Genomic DNA, 19,235 nt, shown 5'->3' with positions numbered 1-19,235 from the left:
GCAAAATGAATAGACTCAAGAGAGCATTGTACAAGCAACAGCAATAATGTAAAGATGATGAACTGGGAATGGCTTATCTATTCTCAGCAATATAATAACTAAGACAATTCTGGAAGACTTAGGGGAAAATACTATCTATTGCCAGATAAAGAACTGATATACACTTTCTTTTATTAAATTTATTGTTTCTCTTTTATGTCTACATTTTCTTTGTAATATGACCAACATAGAAATTTTTTTACATGAATGTATATGTATAATTTGTAACAAATTGCTTGCTCAACAAGGAGGACGATAAGAGAGGTAATAAAGAGAAAATTTGGAACTCAAAATTTATGAAAAAAACAAATGTTGAAATTTTTTATTTATATGAAATCATGGAAAAAAGTTTTAAAAAAGAAAATAGCCAATATTGATTTGGTACCAATTTTCCTATTCCTGAAATGATATCATGTGAAGTCTATCTACACATAAGACTCTGCATTCTTGTGTAAACTCAGGAGGATTGGTCTTAATGGAACATTCACTCCATGGCTTTGAAGGTAGAGAGTGGAAACCCCAAAGGCAGGGAAAAGAGCCAACTAGACATTTTTCCCATAAACAATTCACCAAATCCCACCTCTATTCCTAAGGCAAAGCCCTTCAAAAATCATTAATAATTAGGTCCTCTGAGTAGGAAGTATGAGACATGAGAACAGGTCAGTATTTTTTTAATGGTCTCTTTAAATATGTTGTAAACAAAAAAGAAATCTCTTGTGGACAGGTAAAGTACGGGGTGGAATAGCTTGAGAGAATCTCTTGTACTCATTTCTGCCACAGGCTTTCTCTATTGTCTTATGGTCATAGAAGTGAGCCTCTCATAATCCACATTTTACTAAAGCTAAATTAAATCTAAACTTTTCTGGGAATATAGTTTTAATCATAGCACTTCTTAAGGAGATTCAGAGCTTGAATTATTTTGACCAAAAATATTGGTTTTCATGTGTCTCTAAAATGTTGCTTTGAGGTATACTGCACCTATCCCCTAAGAAGATGTTTGTTATGAGAGGCTCCATTGTGAACTTGGATAATCCATGTATAGTTATATAGAATTGAAAATGTTTTATTAAACAAGGATACTCCTGAATGTATCAGAAGCTACTCTCATCCAAATTAACAACAAATGTAAGTTTGTTTTTACCTTAGCATTAAATTAAATTAAAATTTAATTCAAAATGAACTACCATTTGAATACTGTATTTCATGAAATATATTTTTGTTAGTTGCCTAACACTTTTTGTAAAGGAATTTACAATAATATATCAGATAATACAGGTAGCTGATGAAGAAGATAATGAGCCAGGCTTGTATTTATTAAAACCCAGATTCATAAGTCTTAGCTTCAACAAAATAGATGTGACATTGGACAAGTCACTTAACCCCAGACAAATCTCTATGATTATAAATTTCAAAGGAGGTGTGAATGTGCATTAGTAAGGGATTTCTTTTGAGAGAGCCTAAATGAATGAATCATAGTTCAAATTTGACAACGTTTCATGAAACACATTTATCTCTCCTTTATCCATATGTTATTGACCAGTGCCAGGGTATTCGTTCTGGATTTCTAAAATACCATGCATATATTGTACCATAGTGACAGAAGGTTATTTTAGGTGAATTTTTCACCCTCAGAAGAGAGGATTCCCATTAGCAGAACTTCTTCCCAATGAGTCAAATCTTTTGGGTTTTTTTAATATTATCAAGTTCTCTCTGTCTCTCTGTCTCTCTGTCTCTCTGTAATGTGTGTGTGTGTGTGTGTGCGTGTGTGTGTGTGTGTGTGTGTGTGTGAGTGTTTTTCCCATTATGATTCAGGAATTTTGGTTATAATAGATGTTAAGTCAAAGACTTTAATCCTTTGAAGAAATAAAGATTTCCATGAGCCTGAACTGTTTTGTTCATAGAAATATTATTTTAAAATTTCATATTTTTATCTTCATTGCTTTGTTGTTGCACTACAAATCACTTCAGCAAGATTTTTTTTTTTAATCTAAGCCTAAAGAGGAGAAGAAAAAAGGATAAAACAGTAGTTAAAATAAAAAAAAATTTGGAATGAATAGAGCAAATGGACCTAATGCTTTGAGATACCTTGCTGACATAGGCTATAAAGCATGGAGCCTAGAGGCAGAGGGAGCTGAGTTCAAATCTACCTTCAAATACTTTTTAGTTGTATGTCATTCTTTAAATCACTTAAAGTCTTCTACCTCAGAATCTTCACTTCTATAATGTATATAAAGAATATTCTTTATCTCACAGGTTTATTGTATGGATAAAGTGACATATTATTTAGAAAATGCACTGCAAACTTAAAAAAAAAACTATATTATTTATTATCACCATAGTTCTTCAAGTTGTGAATCTATGTATATGGTTGTACATATGTGTATGCTTGCCTATAGTGTCTTATGAAATATATGCACATTTGGATTTTCATAGGTAAGGTTAGCATGAGGTATTGTACTTTAGAACTACAGTCTTAAAGTAGAAATATAAATAATAAATTCAGATGATTCGCAGTTAAGGTGTTTTGTCTGGGGAAACATTCTGTAATTAACATATCAATCAAAACAATGAGTCTTCCCTCCAGAGCAAGCCTTTTCCTGCTTTTAACATGAATCAGAGCATAATGGACTGAGAGCAAGAGGTGATGTTTTACCTCATATGCTACTTACTGTACTTAGGAAATAATCTGGCACTTTCACAGTTGAGAAAGTATAATGAAAGATGGAGATTTTTTCAAAGAAAATATTGAGAATAGAAATCTGAAGACTATGTCTTGTGAAAATTCCGTTCTTTTCTAATAACTAAATGTTTTAAGTACCTAATTTGTGCAAGCTGATATGTTAAACTCTCAGATGAAAAGTTTACAATGAAACCATTTTTACTCCCAAATAAACATAGTTTATTGGATCAATATACTACATACATATGTACATATCATGCCATGAGGAGAAAGAAAATTAACAAATGCTGTTGTGAAGGTGTCACTAAAAACAGAGTTAGTACCTGAGTTTAAATTTAAAGAAAAGTTTCTTGAAAACAAATGAGGATGGACTAGAAGATTGTTTAAACTATGAGTCTGTATGAATTTACAAGAGGATGTCCAGGAAATTGCTAATAGTTCAATTAGAGAATACCATGGAGTTCATGAAGGGAAACTGTGAATGTCCAGAAAGTTAATTTGAAGCCAAATTGATAACACCATACATTTTAAAAAGGGAAGCTTAGAACAGGACAAAAAAGAGTTAAGTGGAAAAGAGAAAGATAAATAGAAGTGAAGAAATAAAGAACATATAGGAGAAGGGGTTGTACAAAAGTACTAAAACTAAATGGAAGACCAGAAGGATAAATCTTAAATAGAGGATATCATAATTGAAAATCGAGACCTACAATTTTTTAAATGACAAACCAGTCTTGGAAGGTAGTCCTATAGCCTATAAAATACCAAATGTTGAAAAGGATGTCTTAAAATGTTTTAAGAAGAGTAACTTAATTTGGCCTAGATCATGCAATTAAAATTAATGTGGGGATTCATTTGGCTCTCAATGAGAACCCTTGAAGGGACTGAATGATATCAAATGGAGAAGACATTCAAATTTTGGCTGACTAAAGGATTCCAAATTTCATTTCCATGTGTGCAATATTGTAACTATGAGCAACTGAGAAAGAAGGAGGCTTATTGGGGATCGTTTTTTCCCTTGATGACTGAAGCTTATTGGGGACCATTGTTTGTCCTTGATGATTGAAATTGGGATTTGAAGAACTGAATTTTAAATGTTACTCTTTAATTTATTACTTGTTAAACCCTCAATTTAGAAATGAAGAAATTAAAATAGGTAATTATATCACATGGAGGTATAATTTTAGAAATGTTAAAATTTTATGCAGCACTTTCCTTACAAAACACCAGTAATCCAGGTAGTTAAATAATAATTAATTTTAAATGACAGAGGAGGAAAGTAGATCTAGTAAATAAAAACATTAGCCATTGTGAAAACAGGACTCCTCATCCCCAGGCTTTTGTTTCATTTTCTTAAATCTGAATTACATGAAGAAAAATTAGTTCATTGATAAAGAGTAGTTTCTTCAAAGGTATCATAGGAACAATAAAAATGACCCAATTTTTCCTTCACACTTCTTCTAAGAATATATGGCAAAATAAAGAAGGACAATATTATGAGTCAAGAACAAGAACAGAAATGAGTCCAGTGAGCATTGTTCTTTGTGCCTTCTCTAGAATCTTCCATCTATAAGATTTTAGGTGTCTGTCAACAAATTTAAAATGTCAGCTTATTAGTAATAATAAGTAAAGAGATATTAAAATCTTAATTTGTTGATCATACTAAAATAAAAATAAAATAAGAATGACTGGTAGCTTTTGACAAAAATTTGCTAACAGATGGATTTAATGCTACTCACCCAAATAGAACCTGGACAAGATCTTTCTATCCTAAAATGTCCTTCACCTTCACCATGAAAGATAATTTTTTTGCCAGGAATGATTCTCATGAAACAAGGAACTGGGTTTACAATTAATTAAATATTGGAATAGGCCTTGGGAAGGTGTGAAGTCATAATCACTTGAGATAGTTTAAAAAAAATTGAGTCTTTGTTCTAGATGATTTATTTACACTTATCTAGTGAATTATTTTGAGTATTGTATAATTTACTTATTTTCTTTGTAGATAAAGCACATCTCTTGAATTTTTTTCTTTTTACAAAGATGGACAAAGGAAGGAATGTGACAGAATTCATCTTATTAGGACTTACACAGAATCTGAAGCTGCAGAAAGTAATATTTGCCTTGTTTTTGATTTTATACATGGTAACACTTACAGGCAATGTTCTCATTATGGTGACTATCAGCAACAGTCAGACTCTAAACTCCCCTATGTATTTCTTCCTGGCACATTTATCTTTTATAGATACAATGTTTTCATCTTCTTCAGCACCTAAACTTATTGTAGACTCCCTGAAAGAGAAGAAAACAATCTCCTTCAATTGGTGCATGACCCAGGTCTATGCAGAACATGCCTTTGGGGCTGCTGAGATCATCTTGCTCACAGTGATGGCCTATGATAGGTATGTTGCCATCTGTAAACCACTCCACTATACTACAATCATGAGCAAGAAGCTGTGTGGTCTCCTTGTGGGGGTAGCTTGGACAGGGGGGTTTCTCCATGCAACTATCCAGATTCTTTTCACAATATGGTTGCCTTTTTGTGGACCCAACATCATAGATCACTTCATGTGTGACTTGTACCCTTTGCTCAAACTTGTTTGCATGGACACATACACTCTTGGTCTATTTGTGGCAGCTAATAGTGGCTTTAACTGTCTGTTAAATTTTCTCTTGTTGATGATCTCCTATGTGGTTATTCTGAATTCTCTGAAGAATCATAGTGTGGAGGGCAGACGTAAAGCCCTCTCCACCTGTGTCTCCCATATCACTGTAGTTATCTTATTGTTTTTGCCTTGCATATTTGTATATCTGAGACCAGTGAAGACCCTTCCCATAGATAAAGCTGTGGCTATCTTTTATAGTATGGTGGCTCCCCTGTTAAACCCTTTAATTTACACATTAAGGAACACAGAGGTAAAAAATGCTATGAGGAAGCTGTGGAGTCAGAAAGTAAATTTAGATAAGTAAAGAGAACTCTAGGAAAACTTTCCTATCAATATTCATTTACAAGGACTTAGAACCCAATCTTAAATGGAACTGGTCTACTGGTCATTATGCCGGGAATATGAAATTTAAAGAACATCACATTTAATATTGTAGCAAACATAGATGGCTTTTTTTTAACCAATCAATTATTGTTTATAATTGTTCTTTGCGGCCTGTAATGGACCAGAACTCTGGAGAAATGTACTTGAAATAAGGATTCTTACAACAAGGTGTTAACTCAGTGGAGTTGAGGAGACAATGGTTATCTAGTTTAGCATGGTGATTAATAGTTCTCTAGTTCAGTATGATTGATTTAATCTTACAATAAATAATGGTTCTCTAGTGATATAATGACTGACTTATACTCAGTATGATGAATGGATTTAAATGTAATAGAGTATTTAAGAGGTCAAAGTCAGACCTAGAAGAGGACTTGAAGAGACTCCAAGAAGACACAAGACTGGATACTAGAGCTCAAGCTGTTGGACTCAGAGAGGCATTCCATTTTCATCAGCCTCCTGGTGGCTGGCCTGTCCTCTTTCATTTCTCCACTGAGACCAAGGCCTGTCTGAAGGCTTCCAGAAAGCTAGCTGAGCCCCTGGTGAAGGAGACAGACTGTGAAGAAGATAATAAAGACTTGTGGATTTTATTTCTAGCTATTCTTATGGTGATTACTCTGCTGAGACCAAGGCTGGTCCAAAGGCGCTCCAGAAAGCAAACCAGAACATTACAGAGGTCCCTACAAAATAAGAAATCCAAAGAGTCTGTGGTATCAAAAGTGATAAATTTAAGAGAATTTCTCCTAATAATCACCTTTGGTAACCACATTTACTTGCAAAGTAATTTAAAATAGATGATCTATAATTGTTCTGAAACTCCAATTTTTAAAAAATTTATTAGCCAGGAAAAAAGTAGAATTTGATTTGGGCAAAATTTTATCTCACAACTCCCTCAATCCCTACACTGACTATTTTTTTATAGTCTATCCAAGATGTTTTTTTGTCCATTAGTCCATTATCAAGCAAAATCCTTTTCAGGAGGCTCAAGTTGCCTCAAAGTCTAACTTCTTGGTTTTTGTTTTTATTTTTTGTTTGTTTTGTCCTTTTAACTAGTGAATACTAAGATTTTTATTGGCATCCAAAGTTCACAAAGGTAATCTGAGGTGAATCTCAATTCAGAGATTCTTAACTCTAGGTCCACTGCCTTATCCACTACATGCACTACATGCAACTATCTCTAATTACCTTCCTGAGGATTGCAACAAATCATTAGTCACACTGGAAAAACGAAAAGATTCTCCACTCTTGGAACTGGAGTTATTCTCATCATGGCTACCAATAAAAGGAAGAAGTTGAATGGAAGTAGCTATATTATAAATGATTAGCTTGCTTTCAAAAATCATGTCTGAATGCATAGAAAAGAGGTGAATCTATAAGTTGATATTCCTGTTAGCTCAAAATATCTGTACTGCATTTGTTTCCAAGTTAAGCCACATGTGTCCTTGATAAGCCTATATTCAATATGGAAATCTGGGGATAAGAGGACCACCAGATTGTATAAACCTAGGACCAGGATAAAAATGGAGTAGGTCAAAGATCCTATACCCAACTTATATGACTGAGTCCATGAATGGTTATTCCAACTTCTGTGAGATAAGGAGACTTAGTCTTCAATAAGTAAAATAAGCAAATAAACAAATGAATTAAGGAATTAATAAAATAAATGAATGAATTGATACATAAATGGAATGATAATAAATGGATTAATAAATAAAACAGTTTTAGAAAATCAAATCCCTTTCATTTATGATTTCTTCACTACCACCAACACACAAACAAAAACAACTAGCTATTAAAAAAAATACACTAAATCCTGAACCACATTTTGCAGGGAATCATTATATATATATATATATATATATATATATATATATATATATATATATATAATCCCTGTTACCATGGTAGAGAGGTAGCACTCCCTAATTTTTAGTACACTTTGCTTTCAGTCTCCCTTACTCTAATTCTTTAAATTTCACTCCATTTCATCCTTTCAGGAGTCACATGTATAATGGATTTCAGATATCTACTTTCTCAAGGAGTTTACATTTTGGTTTACAGGCTTCTTCTCTACAAATATATTACTGATTTCATACTTGATAGTTTCATTAACATATTAATTTATGCTCTAAGAAACACTTTCTTCCCAATTCATTGGTCTACTCTGATGTCTTGCAATGTACGCATAAACTCCAATATCCTATTTATATTTCTCAATCATTTTATTCACTGAAAATTCCTATTCTGCTAACATTTTCTCAGTCTTCTAAGCTTGTACTTTAATTTTACTACAATAGAAGCCAGAAGTTCTTAATCAGTGTGTGTGTGTGTGTGTGTGTGTGTGTGTGTGTGATGGACTATCAGAGCAAACTGATGAAACCCATGACCCTTTATCTTCAGAATAATATTTTAAAGACAAAACTAAAATACATAAGATTATGATAATATTTATCAAAATAGTCAAGAAATGAGGTTGCAGACCTGAAGTTAAGAACATATTTTCTCATCTTTTAAATATCTATGTTTTCATAGTCCATCAATACTTTCCTGAATTTGTTTTCCTTCTTTAGGGTCTTGACCCTGTAGAGATATGTAATAATTGGGGAAATACCATTTATGAACTGTGAGGATTCTAGTCCACAAATACTGTTAATACTGTTACATATTGTTAGTACTAACAAATATATGAGTTGTTTTTAGTGCCAGAACAGGATAAAGATATTATATATGAGGCTATAACACAAGATGAACTAATTACTTGAAGCTTTGAAGAGGAAGAAGAGGAAGAGCTAAGAATCACAACTCCTACAAAACCATGATCATCTTTTCTTGCTTTGGTTGGGTTATGTTTGTAGCAGTCAGGTCATTCTCTGAACATATAATGCCTTTGCTTAGAACCCGGTAGCAAGCCAAACAGATGCAATGGTCCATGATATCAGAGAGCTGTCTAGGCCATTTTAAAGATACACTCAAAATCATCAATGAAAATTTCATCAGTACTCCACAACTCCTATATGAGATACTTCTTGTTAGCGAAGCTCCTGTTTTCATCCCCTTCCTTAATAGGACAAGAATAGTAATGTAAGACATCAAATTTCTTTGTTGATTCAGTTCCAGATAATTATAAGATTAGAAATAAAAAGGTGAATTGGAACAGAGGTGTTGTGTCCTTTGATATGTTTTTAATTCTACTTTATCTTATCTTACTTTTTACTAATTAAATTAAACTGTTTAACCATGTCCTTGAGCTTTGAGAAACTGGCATAATTCACAGGGCCTTTTAGGAAGTGAGTGGAATATGAATGAATGAAAAGTAGAAAGATACTTGATAGATGCTATTTGGTTTATGTGCATTATAGCTACTGAAATTTACTACTAAAAAGTAAACATATTTTAGTTTTATTCAAAAATAATTTTCAACTTAAAAACTCTCTGAAAATGTCTCCGGAATCACCAGGGGTTTACCACAGTTTGAAAAGTTGGATGATTAAAATAATAAAAAGCAGTCACAAAAAGTAAGTCTTTATTCTAAAAAAGTCATACCAGACAAATCTTAATCTTATATAAATTTAAAAGATTTAGATTAATACAGATATATTGATTTAGAAAGATATGTACATAAATATATAATATTACTTTATAAATCAAGATGATGAATATGTGTTTTACTAAGACTTTTTTAGTATATTTTAATATATTTAGTATATTTGACAAAGACTTTTGTTCTATTACTGTGAACAGGATGGATAAGAAAAAAGATAGTTTAGATGATAATATAGATATGTGGATTTGAAACTTAATTGAACCAGACTCAAAAATAAATATTTTCATTGTAGGAGGAGGTCTTTAGGAATATAACTTGTATTAGTGCCCTTTGATTTTCCACATTACCTTCCTTCCCACTTTCTACATTTTAAAATGGGCCTTCTAACTACTCTTCACCTATAGCATCCCATCTTTGTTTTTTTACAAAGTCTAAACCCAATGCCTGATGGACAATCTTTTTCCCCTCCACCTAATAGAACCCTAACATCCTTTAAGACTTAGACAAAGTTCCATTTTTTTATATGAGATGAGCCCTGATTTCCCATATATCCCCAATTTATAGAGCTGCTTTTAAAATTAGTTCGTGTTTGATTTCTATCCTTTGTCTGTACTTCTGAATGTTATGTTGTTTTTTTCTACCCCATAATATAATGCAAGTTTTATAAGGATAAGAATAATTTAATGTTAGTTTTTATATCAAAAAAGCATTTGGTCTATTAATAAGTATTTACTAAGTACTATGCAAAATGCCTGGCACAGAGTGGGCACACAAAAAACTATTGTAATCAAGAATGGCATTCATACACTAGTACTTCATTCATGAAAAAAATTGATGCTTACCTTTTTTGTATAGATACATATAAATATATATATATATATATATATTCAAAAATTAAGAGAATTCAGGGCAGCTATGTGGTGCAGTGGATAGAGCACCAGTCCTGAAGTTAGGAGGACCTGAGTTCAAATTTGATCTCAGACACTTAACACTTCCTAGCTGTGAGACCCTGGGCAAGTCACTTAACCTCAATTGCCTCAGCAAATAATAATAATAATAACAACAATAAGGGATAGATAGCATGAAGGTTGTTCATGGGTACTATAAGTCGCTCTTATCTTCTTTATTATCCATTATCTCCATTAAATCAGCTTTATAAATATAATTATACCTCACCTAAGATGGAGCCCTTTATATACATTTCAAGAAATATTATAGAAAAACTCCCAATGTAGACATAATGAGCATCAGTTAGCAATTTCATTTTTAATATATCCTGGAATTTTCCTTTCACCTTTCAACAAAATGGTATTTAAAATATAGTTTCTCTTCCTCCCCCTCACACATAACTTTTGAATCTGGTAATTTTATTAGGAGTCCTTTACTAGGTAACCAGAGTCTCCTTTTGACTGCATAATTTCCTGATGGCATTTTTCATTTGGTTATTTCTCAGTGTGTAGATTAAAGGGTTTAACATGGGGGTGATAATTGTGTAGAAAATTGCAACAGCTTTATCCATGGAAAAGGTTGTCGCAGGCCTCATATAGATAAAAATGCACGGGACAAAGAATAAGACAACCACAGTGATGTGGGAACCGCAGGTGGAGAGGGCTTTGCGTCTCCCCTCCACACTGTGAGTCTTGAGAGAACTCAGGATGACAGCATAGGAAACCATTAAGAGGAGGAAGTTTAAAAAACAGATAAAACCACTGTTGGCTGCAACAAAAAGGCCAAGGGTGTGAGTATCAGCACAAGCAAGGTTCAGCAAAGGATTTAAATCACACATAAAGTGATCGATGACATTGGGACCACAAAAGGGTAATTGGATCAGGAACAACATCTGTATGGTTGCATGGATTAAGCCTCCTATCCATACCACACCCACCAAGAGATAACGCACACGCCAATTCATGATGCTCACATAGTGCAGGGGCTTGCAAATTGCTACATAGCGGTCATAGGCCATCACTGTAAGGAGAATGCCCTCTGCCCCTCCAAAGAAGTGTTCTCCAAAGACTTGGGTCATGCAACCATTGAAGTAAATGGTTTTCTTTTCATAGAGTGAGTCTATAATGAGTTTAGGTGTGTTAACAGAAGAATAACAAGCATCAATAAAGGACAGATAGGCAAGAAAAAAGTACATGGGGGAATTCAGGGTTGGGCTGATGTTGATGGTTATGACAATGAGTGTGTTACCTACCATTGTAATACCATAGATGATAAAAAATACAACAAAAATGATTTTCTGCATCTTTGGATTCTCTGTAAGTCCCAATAGGATAAATTCAGTCACATTGTTTCCATTATCCATTTATTCCATAAGGCTCTTGAATTCAGGAAAGAATTTTTTATCTGTAAAAAAGGAAAATTAGTCAGTAAGGGAGCCTTCTGTTTTTTTTTTTTTTTTTTTATTTGTTTGTTTGCTTATTTGTTTGTTTTAGTTTAGTTTTGTTTTGTTTTGCTTTTTTATTCTGCTCTAGGAAAGTCATGTGGAGAGGTTGATTTTGGAATCTAAGAAGACTACATTTATATCTCAAATATCCCTGTCACTAAGTAAACTTGAAGTAGGCAGTTGATACAATGAGTCCCTATAGCCTTATAATTAACTTGGCTTAGAGATAAGGAAAAGATCTGAATTTAAGAGAACCTGGGTTCAAATTATTCTCAGATATATATTACTAATAATAGTTCTACAACCTAGCATTTATATAGTACTTATTAAATATATGCTAGTTTTTCACTTTTAATTATTTTGAAAATTGATTTATATATAATTCCTCATTTCATTCCCACAGCAACCTCTTGGGATAGATGCTATTCAGCTATTTTTAGAGATAAGTCAATTGAGGATAGGACAGTTTCAGTTATTTTACCAGAGTAACATATTTAATAAGTTTCTAAGTTTTAATTTGAATTCATATATTTTGAATTTCAAGCTCATCATTCTATTTACTCAATTACCTAGTTGTATAATTCTGGCCATGTAGCTCTCTTTGTCTTAATTTCTTTATCCAAATATATAGGTGCATAGGGTTAAACTCTATGCTCTCTTTTAGTTGTAAATCTATGATCTTAAGATATGATTATATACATTTCCTCACTGAGCCATTAAAAATCTATTTTAACAATGTTAAATTCAATGTAATCATCTAATCATAATTCAAAGCTTTCCATCAAATCTGTCTTGCTATTTAAAAAGGCAGGATAGAGTGATGTGAGTTAGATGATACTATATTTAGATAGTTGAGGAATGTGTTGAATGTTGGGGCACAAATTATGAACACAAATAAGTCAATATATGCTTAGAATGGGGTATCCATGAAGAATCCTTAAGTTATCTGCTTGGTCTTAAGCTGTTTAACATTTTTATCATTGACTTAGATAAAGATATATTGGACTTTTAAAATCAATTTGCAAATGGCACAACCTAGAATGGATAGATAAGACCACTATGACAAGTTTCTGAAAAGAAATTTTATTTTTAATTAATTATTTTTAATATAAATTGCTTTGTTAATTATGTTGGGGGAGAAAAATCAGAACAAAAGAGAAAAAAATGGGAAATAAAAAAAAGAAAAAAGAAGTGAATATATATGTTGATTTACATTTGAGTCTCCATAGTTTTTTTCTGAATGCAAATATAATTTTCCATCCAAAGTCTATTAGAATTGCTTTGGATCACTGAACCTCAGAAAGAACCAAGTTTTTTATAGTTGATCATTGCACATTCTTGCTGTTATTATGTACAATGTATTCCTGTTTCTTTTTGTTTTGCTCCACATTAGTTCATATAAATATTTCCAAGTTTGTCTAAAATCATCTCGTTCATCATTTCTATAGAACAATAATATTCTATTCATATATCATAGTTTATTCTGTCATTCCCCAAATTTTGGACATCTACTCATTTTCAAATTCCTTGCTACCACAAAAAAGAGCCACAAAAATCATTTTTGCACGTGGATTTCCTTTTCTCTCCTTTATGATTTCTTTGGGATACAGACCAGTGGCAATTTTTTTCTTAATATCTAGTATTATCTGAAATGATTATTGAGATTTTCTTGTCTTTCAGGCTAATGAATAAAGAGACATGATGTAGAACTTTTTCACTGATACAACCAGAACCCTCTTCCTCTACTATTATCTACCATCTGGCTCTCCTTATATCACATTTGCTTTTCCTTTATCAATATATATGTGTGTGTTTCTGTGTGTGGGGGGGGAGGGGATGTATGTGTGTGTGTATCATATAAATTTCAGCAATGTCTATATCATCTAGTGTAGTTGTAATTTTATATTTATCCCTACCAAGGTCCTTCTTGATGTAATACACTTTCTGCTACATTTATTTCCTGGTTAATACCTTTTCTCTCCATCTTCAAACATATTTATTTTTTCTTGAATATGCTTCTATACCAATTTATTATCCTTCTCAAAACAGTCAAAAATCAACACATATTTCTTAAGCATAAACAGACCTTTGTGCTGGGAAACTCTCCTAATCTATAGGATTATTAAACTTCAAAGATCCAAAATATGAGTCATAATTTAAACTTTATCCTTATCTAACTAGGCTACCTCAATGTTTTTGAGATTTACATTTCCCCTTAGTTTATCTGAAGTCCTCCAAACTCTCTTTTTCAGTCTCACTACTCTGAACATGCTGTATAAACTCTCTAAAAAATCCAGTCACTCCATTTTCTCTGTCTTCCCAATTCATCATATCTATTATGTCCATAATTTAACTTTTTTCAGTGGAAATTATTAGTTTCCTCTTAGATAATCTCTCCTTGGAGCTTCCATGTTTGTGTTATTTCCTAATTCTTAGTTTTTTTTTTTTTTTTTAGCTGTTCTTCCTTTGTCTCCTTTGCTGGTATCCCTCAGTTCTTTAACTTAAATCTTCTCTTTTCTTTAGAGTCTTACTTTGTTGATATCATCTCCTTTAATAGATTCAAATACCATGTATACATAGATAGCTCTAAAATATATAAATTCAAATCAATCATTTTTTCCAGTGCCTTCATCCTGAAATTGTTTGACACTTCATCCTGCATGTATGCAGGCATACTGAACTCTAAATTTTAAAAGGAAATGATTATTTTATAGCCCAACCCTGCCCTTTCTTGAAATTCCATAGCTTTGAGATCAACTTGTTTCTAGTCTCTGAAGTCTATGATCTCAGGATGACTCCAGAATCTTCCCATTCCCACATTTCCTGCATGTAGGTAGTGTCAATTCATGTCAGTTTTATGTACAGAATATCTCTACACTTTATCCCCTTTCATCGACTTAGTATATTTTAGCATATTTCACTTACATGATTTGAATAGCTTATAAATTCATACTACAATAAATCCTACAAATAATTATTGGGAAATCTTATAAGTTATAATGATTCACCTCTTCTCATTGTCCACACTCTCAGACTCTTAAGGATTCTTGCCAACCATTGAAAAATCAATCATTAGAATTTTTTGTTCATTAGTTTTCCTCTTGGTTTCATCAAAGTCAAAAATGTGAAAAAGAAACACAGTTTGAAGATCAAAAATATATGTCAATCACTACTCAGATGAGAAAACTGTAACATCTCCCAGGTCTTAATTTATGTTTATTATGTTTCTATTTTTTATTCCAAATCCTGTCTTTGCTTCTCTGTTTCTTTTATTTTTTTAAAGTATCTCTGTTTATTTTCAGGAGAATCTTAAAGTTATGCCCTAACACTGTAGTCTATGACTGCAGATAAAAAAGAAAACATAATGTCAAGGGCAGGTAGTTTTTTCAATATTTAAATTGAAAATTATATCTTAACAGTTTCCTCTAGATTCTGAGATGGAAACTGTAGCTTCAATTCACATGGTTACCTTACCTTCCAGTGTTTTATCTAATGGGCTATATTTTGTTGACTTACTGTGACATATTTAACAAATATTTCAAATTTTGGATGATTCTAATTTAAAATTACTCCTTAGATCATTATGGTCTTGTGTGCGAGTTAGAGGATAGGTCTTGAAATTTCTGTATCTGCCTCTGTTTTATTTATAGTCTCTTGGTTTCTTAGTTCCTTTTCTGGATAAATGTATTATTTGTATGCTAACTTAGAACAACTGGTTTACTAAGAACTTTTTTCCCTTATACATACCCAAGTGTTGATCCTTGTAAATTTTATTATTTTCATTTTACAGAGGAAGAAACTGAAACTCAGAAAGGTAAAAAGTCAGAAACTGGATCAAAAATGAAATATTCTGAAACTACATTTTTTTAAAATTCCATATTTACCTTATTCACGTCTAAGCTTGTTTTAAGAATTAAATGTTGTTCTGTATGATGTGAGGAATGTCAGATTTGGCACCAAATGATTGCAGGCACTAAAAGCTGGGGTTCAGTCAAGTGAAGAATTTGTAATGGACATTCTTTTTCGCAAAAAGTAGGATTATTTAGAGAAATAGACACTGTGGAGGGTAAATATGAAATAGAGTGGGAGAGCATATAAAAGGCAAGTTCCTTAGTGGATTCACAATTACCTAGTAGAAAGGGAACACCCCACAAAGTTGGGTTATACTTTTAGCTGGTTATAACCTTCACATGAAAATCCTAAAAGGGACATAGCACACTAAAAGATTTAGTTAGCTGTAAGGAGGAAAAGCATAGTGGGGTTGGGAAACATAATGAAGTTGGAGCAGATATTTCTGACATGGGGGAAGAGGAAAAGGAAAAACACCAGGGGGGGTGAGTGCCTGTCATGGCGGACTGACACAAAGAAAGGCAATAGCCACAGGATGGCCCATAAGTATATTTTAAAAGTACAATTTAACTTCAGGTTCATTACTGCTATTCTTGACAGAACACGGCAAGGTAAGACTGCTTAAGATTTCCACAGAGGCTGGGTCTCAGGAGTTTGAAATTACTTGGATTTTTGATTGGATTACATCCCCAAAGGGTGGGACCAAAGTGCTAAACTGATAACTATCAGAACCTTCTGCCTGCTTGTTTCAAGGATCAGTTTTTTAGTTTCTCTTGGTCTAAAACACCATTCAGGACCTCACTGCTGTACATTAAATTTCTTTGAATATAATGGATGAAATCCTTCTAAGGAAACACTATGAAATGTATGAATAAAAAAATCAGGTCCACTAGAGTTTGTGGGGGTGGGTGGTGAAACTTACCCTAGTATGATGTATGTATAGAGATGCTTTTTCATGTATTCCAAAGAATTCTCACTTTCATGATGATCTTTCCATTAGATAGAGATGGTGGCAAAGTTATTCAACCTCTGAGTTAGTCAGTGATTAATGGCAATATTCTCAGGATTTTTGTATTCAGGATCTCCTTCACCTTAGAGTTATGAAAACAGCTTTATTCAGTAATATTTTCTCTAACAATAAAAACAAAACAAAACAGATACTAAGGATTTTACATGTGCCCTGATGACAAGAAGAAATGAACTGAAATGACTATCTATGTTTATATCTTATCTACCCTTATCTAGACACTGAAAAATATATCTAAATAGAATCCTATAAAAGTTCAGGGACCTATTTTCATACCCAGAGCTGTATTCTCAGAAGAATTAATTATCAACAGTGTCAGAAATATTTTGCCTTAGAAGATCTATTACTTTGAGAATGTGTTTGTGAAACAATGCATGCATGTTGTGTTCATACTTCTCTCTTTATTAGAGACTTCAATTATGTGCATTAGAAGTGAGTTGATTAAATATGCCAATTAGAAAGAAGCCTTCTGAATTTTAGTTCCTGCCTCACAAAATATTTGATGGACTACATGAGGGACAGAATCAGGGAGTATTAGCAATTATGATGCGTCTTTCATATTGACTGAATGGGAATCAACAATTATAGATCCCTAGTTGACTACCCACTAACTTTACTGATTCAACTAGCATTAATCAATTTAGTAAAAGCTGTGCTCAAATACACTATCAGGTAGAAGGGATAATGACAGTATCCAATCAGTATGGATGCTTTTTTTCTTATAGATGTAAATGAAAGAGGTTATGATTTTTTTCATGAGACTTTGAATGGAACAGGAAACAGGAATATCCATATTTTGCTGTTGTTTATTCTTTTGGTTTATTTCATACTATTTCAGAGCCCCATTGCAATGATATGGATCTTCCAATTCAGCTGAGTCAGCTTGAACATTCCCAAGTCAGACATTCAAATTGTTTCTGTGATTATTTTCACCAGCATCTTTAGAATGATTATCTATTGTGAAAGTCAATTTTTTTTAAAAGTGTAGACATTGCCCAAATGATAAATTTTCAAAGAAAATAAACAACTTTAAAATGAAATTCAAATCTGAACTAGAAATAGTAATAGGAGAATTGTTCAAAATCTGTAATATTGGAAGAAATTAAAATTAAAATAACTCTCAGGTTCCACCTTATACTCATCATCTTGGCAAAGTTGGAAAAAAAGATAAATGGTAAATACTGGAAATCCAACACATTATCTATTATTATTAGAACTGTCAATTGGTCTAGTGATTCAGGAAAGTAATTTCAAGCAAAGTCATACAGGTCATTAAATTATGCAAGTCAAATTAAATTTGACTCCAAAATACTAATGGGATTGTGCTATAAAAGGGATGAGAAGTATGATTTCCATATAAATTTATGCTGCATGGTTTAAACTGTCTTCACTGGTTTATACAATGATATAATACCTCCCATATCAATGTCTAAATTCCTCTCAAAGATGGAGCTTCCAAAGTTTTCATCCATCCTCTAATCATACATGACTTTTCCTTCCCTAATTCTTTCAGTTGAGAACCTTATCTAATATATTATAGAAAAAAAATGCTATTCACTTTGAACTATTCCAGATTATCTCCTTTTATCATAAGTATCACTTAACTTTGTCTGAGGCTCTCTTCTTTTTCCCCTTTTATACTTCTTCTATTGATGACCTTAACAAAATCCTATGAATTTAACTAACTAAAACTGAAAATGTTTTCTTTTTCCCTAAGCCCTTCCCCTCCTATCTTTTCTATTACTATAAAGAACAACATCTTCTTAGTTCCTCAGAATTGAAACATACCAGTCCTCCTGGATTCCTATCTCTCACCTTCAATATTTGATTTGTTATGAAGGTTTATAGATCTTCTCTTTGCAATATCTCTCAAATACTCCCCCTTCTTTCCTGTCACTGTTCTCCAGTGTAATGCAAGCCCTCATCAACTCACTCCCTAATTAGTGAAGTATCTATTGGAAGGTCTCCTTGTTTAATGTTTCTCTCCATGCCAATGTATTCCTTATTCACATTCTAAAATGATTACCCTAAAACATAGATCCAATCATTTGCCTATCAACATTATACTCACACTCACTTCCAGTGCCATCATCTTACCTTCTTAAGTAAATTTGTAGTGTTCTAGTTGTCATTCAAAATTGTTCATAACCTACCCTTATTTGTCAAGTCTTCTCATATATTACTTCCCAACATGTATTCTTCCATATAGTGACTATTGGTCTCATTTCTGACACAAGACACTCCAGCTCTTGGCTATGGACATTTTCTCTGACTGTCCTCTATTTTGCAAACACACTCCCTCCTCTGTCCCCACTAATGGTCTTCTTGGCTTCCTTTGAATCTCATATAAAATTCTGTGTTGTATAGAAAGTCTTCCCTAATCCCTCTCAATTCCAGTGATTTTTCTCTTTCAATTATTTTCTATGTATCCTTTGCTTTGTATATGTTTATTTACATATGTGTCCTCCAATAGATTGTAAACTCCTTGAGAACAGGGGCTGTTTTTTGCCTCTTTTTATAAACCTGGCTTCATTATAATGTATTGAACATAATAAGTGTTTAATAACCATTTATTAAAGATGAGATGGAGAGAGTTTCATCTAGTTTCATCTGAAACTAGAAGAAGGACTGTGGGTATTGAATATGGATCACAAAATAGT

The 19,235-nt window shown here is 32.7% G+C and overlaps 2 protein-coding genes across 2 annotated transcripts; one reads left to right on the top strand and one right to left on the bottom strand.

Annotated features, from left to right (window-relative positions):
- Positions 1-4,759: 4,759 nt before the first annotated feature.
- On the top strand, positions 4,760-5,686 carry LOC100923021 (olfactory receptor 4C12-like). Its single transcript, XM_012552636.1, has one exon. The coding sequence runs from the start codon at positions 4,760-4,762 to the stop codon at positions 5,684-5,686; it is 927 nt and encodes a 308-aa protein (XP_012408090.1).
- Positions 5,687-10,691: 5,005 nt separating this feature from the next.
- Positions 10,692-11,618, bottom strand: LOC100923285 (olfactory receptor 4C46-like). Its single transcript, XM_003773774.1, has one exon. The coding sequence runs from the start codon at positions 11,616-11,618 to the stop codon at positions 10,692-10,694; it is 927 nt and encodes a 308-aa protein (XP_003773822.1).
- Between the last annotated feature and the right edge of the window lie 7,617 nt (positions 11,619-19,235).

Source organism: Sarcophilus harrisii, chromosome 6, assembly GCF_902635505.1.
Source record: "Sarcophilus harrisii chromosome 6, mSarHar1.11, whole genome shotgun sequence".
Classification (NCBI taxonomy): domain Eukaryota; kingdom Metazoa; phylum Chordata; class Mammalia; order Dasyuromorphia; family Dasyuridae; genus Sarcophilus; species Sarcophilus harrisii.
Note: the sequence above shows the minus strand (reverse complement) of the source record. Positions and strands in the feature narration are given on the sequence as shown.